Source organism: Protopterus annectens, chromosome 13.part0 (assembly GCF_019279795.1).
Source record: "Protopterus annectens isolate FY-2018-M chromosome 13.part0, PAN1.0, whole genome shotgun sequence".
Classification (NCBI taxonomy): domain Eukaryota; kingdom Metazoa; phylum Chordata; order Ceratodontiformes; family Protopteridae; genus Protopterus; species Protopterus annectens.
Window position 1 is genome coordinate 1152934739 of NC_056747.1, and position 18448 is coordinate 1152953186.

The 18448-nt window shown below is 38.9% G+C and overlaps 1 protein-coding gene across 1 annotated transcript in view; it reads left to right on the top strand.

Annotated features, from left to right (window-relative positions):
* Positions 1-18448, top strand: part of SGCA (sarcoglycan alpha) — a 358162-nt gene that overhangs the window by 83666 nt on the left and 256048 nt on the right. Inside the window, exons 2-4 of the mRNA XM_044055148.1 lie at positions 513-641; positions 2796-2950; positions 7330-7402. Coding sequence (XP_043911083.1) covers positions 513-641; positions 2796-2950; positions 7330-7402 — 357 coding nt within the window. The remainder of the gene's footprint in view (positions 1-512; positions 642-2795; positions 2951-7329; positions 7403-18448) is intronic.

Sequence of the window (18448 nt, forward strand, 5' to 3'; positions counted from 1 at the left end):
TAGCTGGGAGCTAGTAATGCCAACCACTGCATCAGTGTGCAGTTGATATTACAATTTCTGAATAATATGTTATTTACATATGTTTTATTTAAATTATTTATAGCATGCCTTGCCTACAAAAAATGCCTTTACTTAAAGCATTTGGAAGCATTGAACTATCGACATATTATGCTTGAAGTATGTTTGTTATATTACACTAATCAGAATACAATAGACTGTGATGTAAAATATGGCAACTTTGTGGTCAGCAGGGCAAAGTGTGATTCATTATTAATAACAATGATGTGAGAGTTTTCCTACTAAGTAGTTAATGGTAGGCTATTAGCAAAGCAAAGTTAATAACTTATTAAAAAATAATACTCGTATGACATAACTATTGTTATGTTTAGTGTTTAAAGCTTTATATACAGTAAATAGTTCTCTTCAAAACTAGGACTTGATTTTTATGTTTATGGTGTGCAAACTTGCCAGTTTAATAATTTATTCTTATTTTTTCTTATTGTTTTCGACAGCTTTTCTTGCTTTTCTCTCAGTTTGCCAGGGAGACCAGGACATTGAAGTAAATGTTGGCATCCTACATGTTTACAAACTGGACATCCAGGATTTCCATAGAGAATTCCAGGCACTGCAGAACAAAAATGGTAAGGAAGGACAGTGATCTAGAAGGCAGTAAACAAGTGCACTGCCTGTGAAACAGGAAGGGGAGGCTTAGCTCATTTGCTAAGGTTTCGTCATGTAGTCTAGAGTCCGATCCCTTTTGTCTCCACCTGCATTACGGTGTTACTCTAAACACATCATTAAATGAGTCCAGTATTACACACTGCTGAAAAGATACAATTGTGCCTTGTGGGTTTGCATGGTTAAAGTATTAGTAAAATAAAGAAACAAAATAAATACTGCCTGAGAAGTCTTCAGCCAGTTGAAGTTCTGCTTTGGCATTTTTCAGCTGCAGCAGTAAGTCTGTAATATCTGCGCGTGCACACTCACACACACACACACACACACACACACACACACACACACACTGGAAGTGATAAGGCAGGTTATTCAGGTGGACACACTGATCATTAAAGAGGTATACAACTAACTCACCACAGCAGATTTTTACATAAGAATTGCGCAATGCAGGCTTCAGATTTACAGTACTAGGAGTACCTAGGACATGAACCCCATTTTGTGAGCAACACTGCTGTTCAGCAAATCTGCAATGTTTCCTCTCCCTCACCCACAGAATCTGTTTCCTTATTTTTGTAATACTTAAACACATACACATTTGATGAAGTATTCTACCTGAAAGCGCTTACTTGTTTCTGTTGTTTTATTAAAGAAGCTGCTTTTTTATCAATCAGCCTGGTCGTCCAGTGTTTTTTTTTATCTGGAAACACATACAGTGGACTGATTCTTTTTACTTACGGCCCGGCAGAGTACAGCATGGTTACAAAACTGCCAATCAACTAAAATGAAGAGAAAAAAAAAAGATTAGAAGTATAGAGTACATGAACGATACTTGCTGCTATGAATCGGTTAAACTACTAATCATGGACCAGATAGTGGGTCACGTGGGCTTTGATGGTGTATTCGTATAACTTTCATCCTCTTTGTCCTTCAGTTAAACAAGCAGATAAAGTGCATGGCTGTCACACAGTGGCAGATATTGTTGCAACACTGTGCAATACCTCCAAGTCATTGTCCCACTTTTTGCCATTCTTAGATTATTATTTCACAGGATCTTTCATTTACTCCTTTTATTGGGGTTGTTGTGTCTTTCGGCTTTTCCCGGTTAGGGGTCACCACAGCGGAACTCCGGTCTGCTAATGATCGGCAGTAAAATTTTACGTGCCGAGTTGCCAGCCCTGACGCACAGTCTTCAACGAAGGTACACCCATTCATGCATGTCTCCACACAGAAGACGCTTTAGCTGAGAATCGAACAGGACAACGTCCTACTGTGAGGTGACAACACTACCGCAGCACCACCACCAATAAACAGTGGTATGGTATAGCTTTTCCAGCAAAGGAAATTATCAAAAAACAGATGATGAGTGAATGTTAATAACCCTTGCAGTTGAGGGGACTCCAGACCTGACTTCATATTACTTAAATAATTATACCTTTAGTGGCCAGAAATTTCTAGTTCCATTCCTTGATTCCCTAATTTTAAACAACAACATACTTTTTCCAGTCTCTGATGTGTCTTTATAATTACGAAGTGATATTTTCATTTGGTATACCATTTATCCCTAGGTTTTAATTTTTTGTCTATACTTAAGAAGCAAAATCCACTTATGGTGTATTGTTGATGTCAGAAAAAGATTGAAACATTGCTTGTGCACACTTAGTGGAGTTTGGCTTTATTGGGCCAAATATAGCTAAAAAGACTTAAAAAGTAAAATGTCGTGGGCATTCAGAAGCCATGTAATGAAGCACTGGTATTTCCTTACATATATCCCATGGGCCTCAACTACAGGATGTTTAAGGAATTACACAGTGAAGACTGTAGCCTGCATGGGGCTTTCTTTGTATGTTTTTACTGAATGGTTTGTCAGTCCTTTTTACCCTTATTTTTTATATTTTGGTACTTGGCATTTTGGGATTCATCTGGACAAAGTAGAAACATATCAGCAGATACTCTGGCAATCTACACCAGCTTATGGGCTGTGTAGCTGGGATTGTCTTTACTTAACTATCACAGAAGACAGCTAGCTTGACTTATACAGAATTAGTTTGGTGTAAAGCTTTGCACTGTACAGAAATTCCAACATATTTTAATTAAGACTTATTTTACTTGTACTTCAGAATTCAGCACTGATGATCCCATGACATTCCATCCCAAGTTACAGAATTTTCCTGACTTGCCTCGGTGGCTTCGGTTTATCCAGCGTACTCCGTATCAGAGTGCATTCCTGTATGGAAACCCTATGCCAGAAGATGCTGGACAGATGACAATAGAGGTATCAGGCTGCACATCTGTGATTCTAAGAAGTTGCTGTCTGTGATTTCTGTATATCATTGAGTAATTACTTAACTCTAATTTGTGTTAAATGCATACAGTATATTCTACTAGCAGTGATGTACAGTTGAAATGAACCATGTCATATTTTGAATATTATATTGTAGCCAGAGAGCTGATTTTTGATCTCTATGAGTATATACTAGCATAAAACACATCGCATCACATGACTGCCCATCACAAGGATGAGTATGTAATAATTTAAGCATTGTTATTGTACTTCAAAGCATCTTAATGATGGACATGCAATAAAATAATACATTGTTACAGTATTTTCTGTCATTCTGCAGTTAAGCTTGTAGTAACATAGTTTGTCACACCACGCTTATATGCATCCCAGTGATAAGTATGCAGCTAATGCAATACATTACGGAGGATAGGATGCAGTAATGTAGTCTATCACTTAATGACTATATGCATTACAAATATGAGCACATGGAAATGTAATAATAATATCAAATTTGCTCCCTTCCATCACAAGTATTGCAGTGCATTAGCAAAATACATTGTCTCATGCTGCCATGCTTTTCAGGGATGACTACACAGTAACATGATACATTGCACCACACAGCCATGCTTTTCAGGGATGATTGTGCAATGATATGATACATTGCACCATGCTGCCATGTTTATTAGGGATGGCTGCACAGTATGATACATGCCATGCTTCTCAGGGATGATTTTGATATGCTGCACCATTCTGCAGTGCTACTCAGGGATGACTACATTGCACCATGCTTCTCAGGGATGACTGCACAGTAATGCGACACATCACACCATGCTGCCATGCTTCTCAGTGATGACTGTGCAGTAACATGATAATCACTCTATGCTACCATGCTTCTCAGGGATAACTGTTGAGTAACATGATGCATCGCACCATGCTGCTATGTTTGTCAGGGATGACTGCCCATTAACATGATACACAACACCATGCTATCATGCTTTTCAGGGATAACTGTGGAGTAAAATGATACATTACACTATGCTCAGTAACATAATACAAAATACAGCACACCATGTGGCCATGTTTCTCAGGGAACACTTTGCAGTAACATGATACAATGCAAAATGCTGCAGTGCTTCTCAGGGATGACTGCACAGTAACATGATACACTTCACTATGCTGCAGTGCTACTCAGGAATGACAGCACAGAAACATACCTCACACTATGCTATCATGCTTCTCAGGGATGGCTGCACAGTAACATGATATATCACACCATGCTACCATGCTTCTGAGGGATGGCTGCACAGTAACATGATATATCACTCCATGCTACCATGCTTCTGAGGGATGGCTGCACAGTAACATAATCTATCACACCATGCTACCATGCTTCTCAGGAATGGCTGCACAGTAACATGATCTATCACACCATGCTACCATGCTTCTGAGGGATGGCTGCACAGTAACATGATCTATCACACCATGCTACCATTCTTCTCAGGGATGGCTGCACAGTAACATACCTCATACCATGCTATTATGCTTCTTAGGGATGGTTGCACAGTAACATGATATATCACACCATGCTACCATGCTTCTGAGGGATGGCTGCACAGTAACATGATCTATCAAACCATGCTACCATGCTTCTCAGGAATGGATGCACAGTAACATGATCTATCACACCATGCTACCATGCTTCTCAGGAATGGCTGCACAGTAACATGATCTATCACACCATGCTGCAGTGTTTCTCAGGGATGACTGCACAGTAGCATGGTATATCATACCATGCTATCATGCTTCTTAGGGATGATTGTGCAGTAATATGATACATCGCACCATGCTGCCATACATCCTTGGATGAACATGTAAAATATAAGGTACTGTGCCATGTTTACATGCATCCTGGGGATAAGCATGCAGTAACAACAGCAATTGCTCCATGCTTCCACATATGTGACATTTAGATGTTTGCACCCTCACTGTTGCAAACAGCTGGTCCTGACAAATGGGGATTGTGATGTACAGATAATGACTAAATTTGACAGAGATTTTGAGAATGTGTTCTCTATCCAGAGTGAAATTTCTAGAAGAAATATATAGCACATCACATACAACTTCCTGTAACTAGCTAATTAGCATTTAAACAATGTGTAACCAATATTTTACATTCCTTTTTTATATTTATAAATATTGGACTTTACTCACTCCGATTTTATTTAAGTTCCCCTTTTTATAGTTATAAATATAGGGCTTTATATTCCCCTTTTTATAGTTATGAAATATAGGGTGTACTATAATTTGATGATTTTTACAATCAATTCTCATGCACAACCATCTAGAACTGCTCCGTTGAGTATGTAAAGGATTGGTCCAATATTATACAAAATAATAGTGCTTTGTGCAAACATGCAATCAGCAAAACCTGAAATGTTTCTGCACCTGCCATGTAGAGATCTTTACCCTGTTTCCTTATTCTTATTCCAAAGTCAATGCCTCTTGGAGAAAGAGCAATATTTTTAAATAAATTAAAAGAATGCTTTTTCTTTCTTTAGGATGTTGTTATCTTGGAGAAAAAAAATAACATGTATTCATTAAACTTAAATATAGCTCTACAATTTGTAGTGAGCAACAGTGTCAGCAGAAAATGGCTTACTATCACAATCTTGAAGTCTGTAATCCTGAGAACATAATATTGAAAGACCAAAATGCTGAAGACCGCAATGTCTAAAATCTTGAATACCAAATCCCCGTATTACTGTGAACCCAGTAACAAGTGCTAACATAGGTCCTAAAGTGGGTGAGGAGCAAGGAATGAATGCTAACATGAATCTTGCTGTGGGGTAGTCCAGGAGTTCAAAATGTTGGTCTTAAACATTTTAGTCTTTCAGTATTATGATCTCAGGGTTATGGGTTTTAATATTGTGGGCTTTGAGATTGTTATAGCAAAACACAGAAAATAAAGCTGAGCAAACATTCGTGAGCAGTCTGCAGAGAAAAACAAAATTTACCTTTGAGTAAATGTAGGAAAACTGTATATTATATACAGTCTGCAAGACAGCACATGTTATCTTACAATGATAATTTAAAGTTAACGGTAACTCTGTACTAAGCATATCATGGATTTATTACATTGGGATATTATGTTGTAGGCATCAGTAAACATTTTAATAAATCAATCATTTTAGTCCTTGGTATCATGATGGGTGTGCTGCACACACTGTTTAGTATGTTACCATTCAAGATTGTGATTTATAGATGCGGACTGCAGTCCTTAATGCTTGTCCTTATGAGCTGTCCCATTACTAAGCCCAGCTAAGTATGTTTCCCTAGTTCAAAGTGAAAGCTAAATGCATTTTACTTTTGCAATTATGGGTAGGCGGTGTCACTGAGGAAGTCAGGAAAAAAAAGTTTCTCCATTTCCCAAACACTGAAAGTCAGAGACAAATCAGCTTGCATCTGCCTGTAACTGTGAGAGAAATACAATTCTGTTAATTTTGCTTTGTTTACTCAATCAATGGAAATGGTAAATACACACACACACACACACACTTCCCAGTGATACAGCAGTAGTCACTGTAACATAACATAACGTGTTTTGCAGAAGCTGGTTGCAATGAAACTGCATGATCCCTGTTAGGTTACTTTGAAACTGGTAAAGACATGCTAGAAACACAGACATTGTCTTTCTTTTTTTCTTTAAGTGGTCAGCAGTACACACTACTTGGTTACAAATAAAGACATGCCCATGTGTCTGAGGTAGATATTGTGAATGCTGTCAGTAATGCAGGACTGAGTTTCATGTAATTGTGACTTGGAATATATTACTATATTGCATCCCCTAACTGATAACCAGTGTTATGAACTTTACCCTCTCCGGTTTTCTATGTTACTTCTGTAAATATGACAACCTGCTGACCCACAATGGCATGCCAATAGCACAGATTGTTGATACATAAAAACTCACTTTTCTTTTGAATTTCAATAATCCTTTTGGTGGGATACTAGTGTTGGTAAGCTATGTGTATGCCAGTTGCTTTCTGTTTTTTTCTGTCTCACCCTCACACCATCCCCTTCAGAAATCTGATAATTTGTGTTATACACACTGCTTAGCCAACTTTAGGTAGGAGGCTGCACTTAGTATATGAACCCAAGTTTGTCATAGGGCAGCATGTTTCTCTTCTCATCTTTTAGAAGGGCATATTTTTTATTTTATTTATTTATTTTTTGTATTCCTGAAATCACCCTCATGCTTTCTCTAATTAGCTTCTCAATCATGGTCAAATTCTGTAAGCCAGATTTCACTGTAGACTTGACAACATGTGTTCCTGGTGATGTGTGGAATTACATTTGTTTTTCTTTTCCAGGTAACTGCACTCAACAGAAGGGCATACGAAACAGTACGACAGCGAATCATTTTCAATATTCAGCCAGATACAGGTAATACATCTAGTAATTTGAGGCACAGGCAGGCTAGAAGGGAGTGAGAACACCATGAAGAGAAGCAAATGTGTAGTTGGGATAAGGTGTCTATTGGACCCCTACAGGCTATAGGAACTATAGGAATCAGGCATAGTTTAGACAGCCTATGACACAGATAAGATATATAGTCCAAATGGAACAGACTATGAAGAGAAATAAATATATATTTGTTGAGATAACATATCTGTAGCCCATTAGCAGACTACACTGTCTATAGGACACTGTTATGGTAGAGGAAATACGTGACCTAGGTAATACAAAATGGGTACATAACATTTATAGGCTAGAATAATATTATTTTATTTATTTACTTACTTACATTTATTTATCAGGAAAGTCTGACTAGGCCCAGAGATACCCATTTTCAGTAGAGGCCCAAGGAGAAAAGCTCCAGCAGAAAAAAAAAAATTACACCAGACTAATTACAGAAGAAAACTACAATTGTAATAGCATTGCAATTCCATATGTGAAGATAACAGATACATAGATTGTTAGGAAACATAGACAGTGAGATATATACCTTATATTTATCTAATAATATTTGAGTAAAACTTACTGAACATTAATGAAGCATTCCAAAGACATGCATCTGGAGCATTTCTCCCCGGGCCTCCGCTGAAAACAGGCTCTGTGGAACCTAGTCGGACTTTCCCGGTCAACAAATGATAAATAAATAAATAAAAAATAAAAATAAAAACTGAACAGATAAAGAAGAGGGGGTAGGGCTGCATTGTGTGAAGGAGAAAGAGCAGGAGAAGGTAAGCGGGAGCTGAGAGCGCTAAGAGGTGACACTAGGTAGGTGGGAGAAAGAGTGATGCAAAGAGTAAGCTTTTCAGAGAGACGCGAGTTATCTGGAGGCATGTTGTTTGGTTGAGAGCAGAAGCAATTCCGGGATTTAGTGAGATAGCCTTTCAGACCATGTTTGAGGCAGGAAGATTTGGGATAGTCCTGATATTTATAGATAAGCTGTTCTATACTTTGGCTACTGAATGGGAGTTTAGGCTATGGCCTACAGCTTTACTAGATTTATGTATAGCGAGAAGCTGTTTCTCTGATCTAAGGGGTCTCTTGGATAAGTAGCTGAGGAAATAGGATAGGGACAATTAGTGAGTTTATATATTATTCTATGGGCATTTAAGAGCCGTAAGTAACCGAGATGTTGCAGAAGTTCTAACCATTTTAGAGTTCGAAGAGCAGTACAGTGATTGCTGAAGTAAGCTGCATTTGTAGCAAATGTTGCTATTTTGATATAGCATGATTTATGTTTTGATTTTTGGGAGATGTTGAGATTTGTGATAAAATCAGTACTATATAGGAGTGGGGGTAGGAGGTAAGTAGTGGCAAGGCCTGTATTTTGAGGCTGTGTTTAGTAACAGTCTTACACATCACATCTGTTCTAGAGGCTATAACTTTTTACATCCAGGATCTAAGTCTTTGTAGTATCATGTCATATGATAGTAGCGCTTAAGTACCTACACACTGAATAAACTTGTACCAAAACTCTCATAATAAAAATGTAGCAAGTCATAGTCTTTGAGGACACAATAAGACCTTTAACTGGTTTATAAACAGTTATCTTAGTTACAACTGAAAGATTTAGAGATTTACTTAAAAGTGCAAACGAAAAAGATAAATATCTAGTTAATAGTGCACATAATATGTATTTACCAATGCACCCCTGTTTAAATCTGTGTTAGGGTCATTGGTAAGTACTGGACTAACAACCTCAGGGGCTTTTATAATGCATAGTGCAGTAGAATGGCAGTAAATAGATGAAGATGTAGTGAGCTGAAAGATAGAAGAACACAGTAAATTAAGTTTGATGAGGTGTATGGGAGAGATGGTCTAATGGAGGGATTTACAGAAAAAAGTATGGGAGAGGAAGGTAGAAAATATTAAGAGGGTATATTAAAGAATGCCAGTAAGAATTATTAAGAGTGGTTGGATATTTACGGTATTTGGAGGATGACGTTTAGAGGGAATTAAGGAGTTGAGGTATTACACTAGTGAGTGGCATGAACATGACCATGTTTCTACCAGATGTTGTTTAAGTGTTTTGAGATTGAGTTTATTCAGTTCTAGATTTTGGATACATAGGAGGAGTAGAGGGAATCACCTACAGAGTTATTCGATTTTAGGACTTGTATTTGGTGTTTGTCTGTGGGGCAGAGGATTCTGTTGTTAGAGCAGTGATGAATCATGTTGTCTATGCCAGAGCATTTATCTGATTTGTAGATTAGGTTGTGTGTATTGACTAACTGCAAGAAGCTGTTTTAGAGCTACACAGTGGTATGTTCTGAATGGGATATTAGCAACAATGTTTGCTCCTTTATTGTAACTCTGTTTGAGTCGGTGGACTGAACGGTTTGCAGATTTATAAAAATGGGAGAACCATATAGAAGGGTGGGTAAGTTGTGGCAGTTTTTTTAGTGTGATCTGTAAGGCAGGGCTTTATCCTACTGAGAGGTTGTGTGTGGACTAGTTCCATTTGAGTACAGTTGGAAGAGGTTATGTGGAAAAGATACTTTTAGTGAGAGAATTGTTTGGCGATAAATATAATTAGTTTGGATTTGCTGGGGTTTAGGAGCAACTGTGAGTTATGGAACCAACTTTCAAAAGATAGTAGGGTTTGTTGGATTACCTGTTGCAGGTTTTCCAGATTATTGGCAGAAGAGAACAGGGATGAGTCGTCAGTGAATTCCCACCTTTATTCAGTAATAATACGGAAGATTTTCCCAGAGCTCTAGGACATAGTATTCTCTGACTGAGCAGTTGAATAGTATGGAAACAGAAAAGGCCACTGCATCAGTTGTAGGCTTGATGTACTCACCGGGTAGGTTATCTAAATCAGGAGTGGTGGGCTTTAGACTGAGGAGAAGTCTTTTGATAGTGGAAGTAGGTATGGGCTACGAACATAGTTTACTGGTGTGTTGAACAGGTTCAGGAGATAGGGAAGGGTTAGGCACGGTAGTTTTTACTAGGGAGGTTACAGCATTGATGAAATGAGATTTCAGTTGGCTTTCAGTGCTTTCAGAGTGATTGCATAAAGAAGTTGTTTGAGTAGGCTGACCTGGGTGTAGGAGCTGATTGACTGAAGATCAGAATAGTTTAGGTTTGAATCAAGTAGAGATTATTAGGTTTTTGCAATTATTTTTTTGTCTAATTTGATTTTGCTTTAAGCTGAGTTTCTCAACTGTTTATATTTCATTGGGTTAGGTGCATTTTTTCCAGTAGTACCATGTCCTGCCTCTTTGTTTCACTAGTTGTTTAGTTGTCTTGGTAGCCATAGAGCTGGATTAAATTTTACTCTTCTAGGTCTGATAGAGGCTAGTTCATTTAGAATAGAAAAAGTGGCATTGAAAAAAGGATACTGCTGCATCTAGTTAGTGGGTGTGTAAAGAGCACCAGTTCACAGATTTTATGTTGGAGATTAGTGTAGCTATTTTGAAGGTGGCCAGGTCATGCACATGACTGTATAGACGGAACTTGAGGGTAGTGATATGCTCTCTAACAGCAAAAGTGGAGAGGTAGTGATCACTTAAGGTGTCAGTGAGTGAAGTTGTGGAAATAATGTTGCTTGGGGTATTAACAAGGATCTAGTTCAAAGTATATGTCCTCCTTCTGTTTTTGTTGTGTCTAGTTAGTGTAGAGATTAGTTGATAGAAGCCACAGAGGTTGATGGCACCGTGGATAGATTCATTTGTTATAGTTTGCCAATCAGTATTGAAATTACCTAGTGTTAAGGTTTCCTGAGGGATGGAAGCTAAGAGCTAAGAAAATATTTGTCCAGCTGTATCAGTATTGTTGTTGGGGAGGGTATATAAATTCCTGCTTTTTATTGTTTTGCATAATGAGGGTGAGAATAATGAGGCGGGAATGTGTTCATTCGGTAGAAAGACATAACAGAGGATGTGAAACGCAGACAGAGGGAAAGAGACGGAGGAATGTGGGAATTGTGGATAGGAGAAAAAGTGGAGGATTCAAGTGAAAGTGAGATATATGTAGAATGAAAAGTAGATGGAATCTTGTGACTATATAGCTAGTTCAAGCAATCGCACATTTACAAGACTAGCTACTCACTGTTGATTATTGTGAAGCCTTCCCTGGTGGCAGTTTCTCATATGGGTAGAGGGAGTTTATTCTACTGTTTGACTGTAAGTACACTGTATGTTGACTATTGTCATTTGCTTTCTAATTTCTTTTAATACACTTTAAAAACCTGCTGTACACCAGTCAATAGCCTTCCCACATTTGCACATTCTTTCTCCAGTGAGCTGAAAAGTGATAATGGAAGGCTGCCATTCAGCAGCCAGCAAGGTTTTCTTATTTAGCTCCCCACCACTGGTTTATGATGTTTATGTGCACCCTTGTGCATGCAGGGGCCTGTAGAAACGTCTGTTTTCAGCATGCCTGTTGCCATTTGTATACATACACATACACACACACAGACACTCACATACACACTCATACACACGCACACACGCACACACGCACACACGCACACACACACACACACACACACACACACACACACACACACACACACACTCACACTGTCACACACACACACACACACACACACACACACACACACACACACACACACACACACACACACACACAAATGATGTCACATGAATACAACTTGGCAGAGCCAGGTGCCTGTCTCTGTCTCCTACTCTGAATGTCATGTACCTTTTTCTTGAGCAGTTGCTGGATTGCCTCCCTCCACCTAGGATACACAATTCAGTGCAAGCCTTATCACACCACCACACCCCCTTTCTCTCCCACATCTGATCTGCTGATTAATTCTGGGCTCTCTGCGTCTAAGAACATCATTCCTACATGACACAGAGTTGGATTCTGTCAGTAGACTGACATACTAACAAAGCACTTCTGGAGCAGATTGTTTTTGATGAATACCAGGTCACTTCTTAATAATTCTGTGTAGTTGTAGAGTATGATAATCTATGAACCACTGTTAGTCAGGTGAGCCTTAGACATATAAGCTTTCTGAGGCTTCATAGGTGTGAAATTAGGAAGGTATACCAGAAATAAAGCATACATGCCAGATCAAATGTCATTGTTTTGATTCTCAGAATGTTAGATAGAGCATGGGAAACTCACAAGAAACTGGACATCAGAAAAGCATGGACTGCGGCTCATCCAATGTGGTGCATTATAGGTGTTGGCTCTGTATTGCGTGCCAAATATCTGACTGCTTCTGCAATGACTGATTTGATGTGAATGCCAGACTTGAGCTCTTTGCCCGAGATGACCCCAGAAAACGTAGATTTAAAAATCTTCAATTTTTTAGACATATTTATCAAGCATGATATTTTTAAAAAGCAACTTAGATACATATACAGTAATAGAGAAAAACAGTAACATTCCCCTTGTTATTTTCATGCAGTATACATTTTAACAACTTTCATTCACTCCAACATTCCATAAATACCCAATTCCTGCCTTCTCTTAAACCTCAGTCTTTCTGAACAGTATTTTGCATGTATTGTTCCATTTATTATTTTGTAAAGTGCTCCTTCCCTTTTCTAAAGATCTGACTTCCAGCTCTTTTATCTCCTTTGCAATATTTGATACTTCAGTTACAGATGGTTTAGATTTTTGTTTCCATTGTCTAGTAATTTTTTTTTTCTGCCAGTAACATTTAACTTACCAAGGCTTTACTTTAGACCAAGTGCATGCAAATACATTAGACCAAGTGTTTACAAATGTCAAGCAAGCTTTCAAAGCACTTCCCCACCCACACCTAGGCAGCTCAGATCACAATTCTGTTTTACTAATCCCAGCCTACAAACCAGTGCTGCTAAGAGGAAAACCTTCCAGGAAACAAGTAAGGATGTGGTCAGAAGGAGCAGTCACAGTCCTGCAAGACTGCTTCAAATGCACTGACTGGAACCTATTCAAAGAGGCTACTGCCACAGAACAGCATGTAAACTTGGATAAGTATACTGAAACAGAAGTCGAGTATATCACCAAATGGGTCAAGGATGTGACTACCTTGAAGGACGTAACTGTAAGAGCAAACCAATAACCAAAGCTCACTAGGAAAGTCTATGAGCTACTGAGAGCAGGTAATGCTACCTTCAGGTCTGGCGATAAAGAAGCCCTGAAAGTTGGCAGAGCCAACCTGAACAAGGGAGTAAGAGTAGCAAAACATGCTCATGGGCTAAAAATACGAAAACACTTCACAGATCAAAACGACCCTAGGCAGCTGTGGAAGGGCATCCAGTGCGTTACTGATTACAAACCTCCATCAACACAATGTGTAAATAATACGGATTTTCTAAACAAACTTAACACCTTCTTCAGCAGATTTGAGGAGACAAACAGCACCTCACCAAAGAAACTACCCATGGATGGGGATGCCACACTGCTATGTCTTAGCTTGGAAGCAGTCCGAAAGAACCTAAGAAAAGTCCACCCAGGTAAGGCAGCGGGTCCTGACATGATTTTGGGTTGCCTACTGAAGGACTGTGCAGATCAACTGGCACCTGTCTTCACTGGCATCTTCAACACATCTCTCAGATAGGCTAGTGTGCCAAGATGCTTCAAGTCTGCTGTCATCGTTCCTCTGCCAAAGAAGTCATCCCCAGTCCCATTAAATCACTACCGACCCATCGCACTCACACCGGTGGTGATGAAATGCATTGAAAGGATGGTAAAAGAGCATATATCATCTTGGATGCCTGTGCTTACAGACCAAACCGCTCCACTGCAAACGCTATATCCCTGGCACTACATCACACCTTGAACCATCTTAAAGACAAAAATTGCTATGTATGTATGCTATGCATAGACTTCAGCTCAGCCTCCAACACTGTAATACCACAGCAGCTGTTGTCTAAACTAAGTCAGCTAGGCATAGAAAATGCACTCTGCAACTGGGTCCTCGACTTTCTGACTGACAGGCCCCAAACCGTTCGATTTGGCAAGAACCACTCAAGATGTATCACCTTGTACACAGGGGTCCCACAAGGTCCCATACTAAGTCCACTGCTCCTCACAATACTGATCCATGACTGCTCTGCAAAACATCAGACAAATCACATCATTCAGTCTGCCGCTGATGCCACTGTGATCAGCCTCAGCAGTAATGCATACAGAGAGGAAGTGAACTGACTCACCAGATGGTGCACCAACAACAATCTAGCACTAAATGTTGACAAAACAAAATAAATCATTGTTGACTTCATGAGGAAGCAAGGGTCCCACTCACCTATCACCATCAGTGGTAAGACAGCGAAAAGGGTAAAAAGCACCAAATTCCTAGGGGTGCACATCTCAGAAGAACTAAGCTGGGCAAGAAACACTACCAGGCTTGTAAAGAGAGTCCAACAATGACTCCACTTCCTTCAGGGACTACGCAGAGCAAACTTCCCCTCCCACATCCTCATGACCTTCTACAGGGCCCCGATTGAAAGCATACTGACTAATAACATCACGGTCTGGTATGGAAACTGCTCATACACAGATCACAAAGCATTAGAGAAGGTTGTAAAGCAGGCCAGGAAAATCACAGGATCAAATCTCCAGTCCGACCTTTACTCTTGCAGATGGTATGGGAGGGTCATGTGAAGCTGATAAGGCACAAGTATCATCCCGCACATGGAGTGTTCCACCTCCTGTGTTCAGGGAAATGATACAGAAGCATCAGATTCAGAACATCAAGATTCAGGAATAGTTTCTTTCTACAAGCGATCAAACTGCTGAGCAATTAACCTTAAGAATGTCAACACTCCCTCAGTTTGTGAATCATAAGTGCAATATGGATGAAACAACGGAATTTCGTCCAGTAATACACTGCATTTGTTGATCTGAATGACAATAAAGTTTACTTTGACTTTATTTTGTCTGGACAATTCAGATACTATATCCCAGCTCAAAAGAATAATTTTCTTAATTACAACCATTTGCTTCCCCAACAGTCATGACAAAAGTATTCTGTAAGGCTTCTGCCAGCTTGCAACATTGACAAAAAAGTACACATAAAATACTGGCTATCTATCTGTGGAAAAACGTCTCTGAAATTTGCTTGGTGTTCAAAATGTTCAGTGGTTGACTGATGAACTGAGCTAATAAGTGAGCCAGTACTTGGGAAACAGGAGCCTTCTACATACACAACATAGCTTGCATGTGATCTGAGGATATTTGAGTACAAACCAAGTTTGGATAACTAAGCTTAAGCAGTGTTAAACCCATGTTGAAGCTCTATTATACCGTGCCCCCCCCCCCAATTAATATTCCAAAACGTGCACGCTGATTGAAGTCTAAGCTTGATTAATGGGTTCAGTGAACAAGTTCAAGGCCTGTTGGAAGGAGCTTGATGTCCCAGATCCCATGTTACAGTTTATGGGTGCCCATTTAGTTATCTTGTGCCTTTTGGAAATTATGGAATGAAGGACAAATGTAATTGAGAGAAGAAGTTTTGTCTGTGATATAAAGTTGTCATGATCCATGGCAGGTTGATATTGCTTTTAATCTTATTTTGCTTTAAATCGACATTTCAAGGAAATGTATATAGATTGTCAAAGCAGCATCTAAATCACATTGCAAAGTACAAAAAATTGGACATAATTCTTATAAATAGCAATGTTATGATTTTTCCATGCATTACATTAGCCTCAGACTCGGTATAATTCTTGATACTGTGTTGCATTTAGAATTAATGCAACCTACATTATTATACCTGTCACTGATAACAGCATCCTTTTTACAATCGTGTATGCACTACTAAAATTAACTGCCAGATAGCTTCCAGTTCTCCATCCTTTAATTATTAAATTCAAAGTTTATGCATAACTCTTAGGATGGATGTATCTTATGTGTATTTTATATGTGCTAATTCTTAATCCGTTTCATCTCCCCTTAATTATGCCATGACCTCATTCTGTTCAGTTTATCCTAGTCTAATCTTGCCAGATCCCTCTCCTACATCCTTTCTGCTTATTAAATCTTCCTTTTAATCCCATCCTGGTGCCTTAAACAAGTAATTCAAATGTAATACTTCCCACATTTTTCTTTCAAAATCTTCAGTCACGTCTAAGAAAAATGTGCCTAATTTATTGTCCCAGGACAACATAATGTTGAAAAAACATCATGTTTTACCTGCCATTCTTTTCCATTATCTCAGCTTTCAATGAAGTCTCTTTGATGTGCCAGTTTCACTATTTTATGTAAAATTCTTATTTACTCTCTTGATCAGTGATAGCTAGTTTGGACTTTTCAAAGCAAGTGACTGATTCAAGTCACTCCATATCCCCTCAAAACCCCGTTATGGGGAAACCACTAAATATCTCTGTAATACTTAATGTTATCTAATTCGCATTAGACAGACATACTTTCAGGTATAATATTTATTTAGCCTGCCATTTTATACAGTGCCCATGCTTCTATTCAACAAATAATCCAAGACACCTATCCAAATAACCAACAGGGGAAGAGCTGTTTCCTAACAAAACTGCCTTTCAGTGGACAGAACCAAAATCTATCACATTTTTGTCTTTAAAGATAATACTGCATGCCTGCTTATCTGTACTCATTCATCACTCAGACTCCGATATCTTACACATCAATCTATTGTTCAACAATTAGAGTAAATATAGCCTTCTTGACTAATAATTTGTAAATGTCTCAGTTTTACCTGCTTGCTTCATCTTGCATAAATCCACATATACCTCCACCATCTTTACCTTAAAAAATGTCTCTGTCTTTAACTCAAGCTATAACTGTCCTGAACATTATGGGTAACATTACCTGTCAAAACATCTATCACATATTCTTACTCCTGGTCTAATGTGAAAATGCTAAGATCTTAAGAATAAAGACTAAATCATATATATATATATATATATATATAGGCCCCCTACACATGGTCAGAATTTCACAAAGCCGAAGACCATATGGCCGAGACCATATGATCGACTTTTGAAATATCAACCATGCAGAACGGGCATCTCCGTGCAGTGTGGAATGGGACAATTTCCATCTTCCACACTGTAGTGCGATCTCGGCGTTGGTATATTTAAATTTTGGGGCATGAGGGGGGCGTAGTCCCAGGGATGCTGGGGGTGGGGGGGCTTGCTCCCTGCTAGCAATGTGAAGTTTAGTGTTTGTGTTGTTTTTTTTTTAACATGATCAAAATTTTGAAAGTCGATCATATGGTCTCAGCCATATGGGATTTGGCTTTGTGAGATTTTGATCATGTATAGTAGACCCATATGTGTGTGTGTGTGTGTGTGTGTGTATGTACACACATATATATATATATATATATATATATATATATATATATATATGTGTGTGTGTGTGTGTGTGTGTGTGTGTGTATGTATGTATGTATGTATATATATATATATATATATATATATATATATATGTGTGTGTGTGTGTGTGTGTGTGTAGGACCATATGATTATAAGAAGTTACTGGACTAATGGCCCTAAGGTACTTACAAGCCCTAGATAAGTTCTGCACTTGCTTCCACTATCAGCACCTATTGCTCCTGTCCAAGAGAGACACAGGTGGAACCACCGGGGTGAATTTACGGTTACCCATCCAATCGTCCAGATTGCACTTGAACAGGGCTGAGGAGCTGCTCTGCTTGATGTGAATTGGGAGTCTGTTCCACAGGTGTGGTAACCTCTGGGAGACAAATCTGTCCCTCCAGCAGGTTTTATTAATGTCACATACCAGGTTAAGGTCTCTAGAGTGTGTATAGACTTTAGATGTGTAAGATGGATCTTACTTGCTATCCATTTCACTGTTTGTTCTTTGCTGACTTGCCCCTTCCTTCTCCTTGGCTCGCATTCCTGACCCTCCTCAACCAGCAAGCCCCACACCCAAGAACCAAATGCATTAAAACCAGTCCCTGCCCATTGTTATCAAAAGAAACTAAGCCAGCCATGCAACAAAGGGGCAAAAAATGGAAACAATATCAGAAACATAAAACCCCCAACTCCCTCCTAGAATTTAAGCAACTTC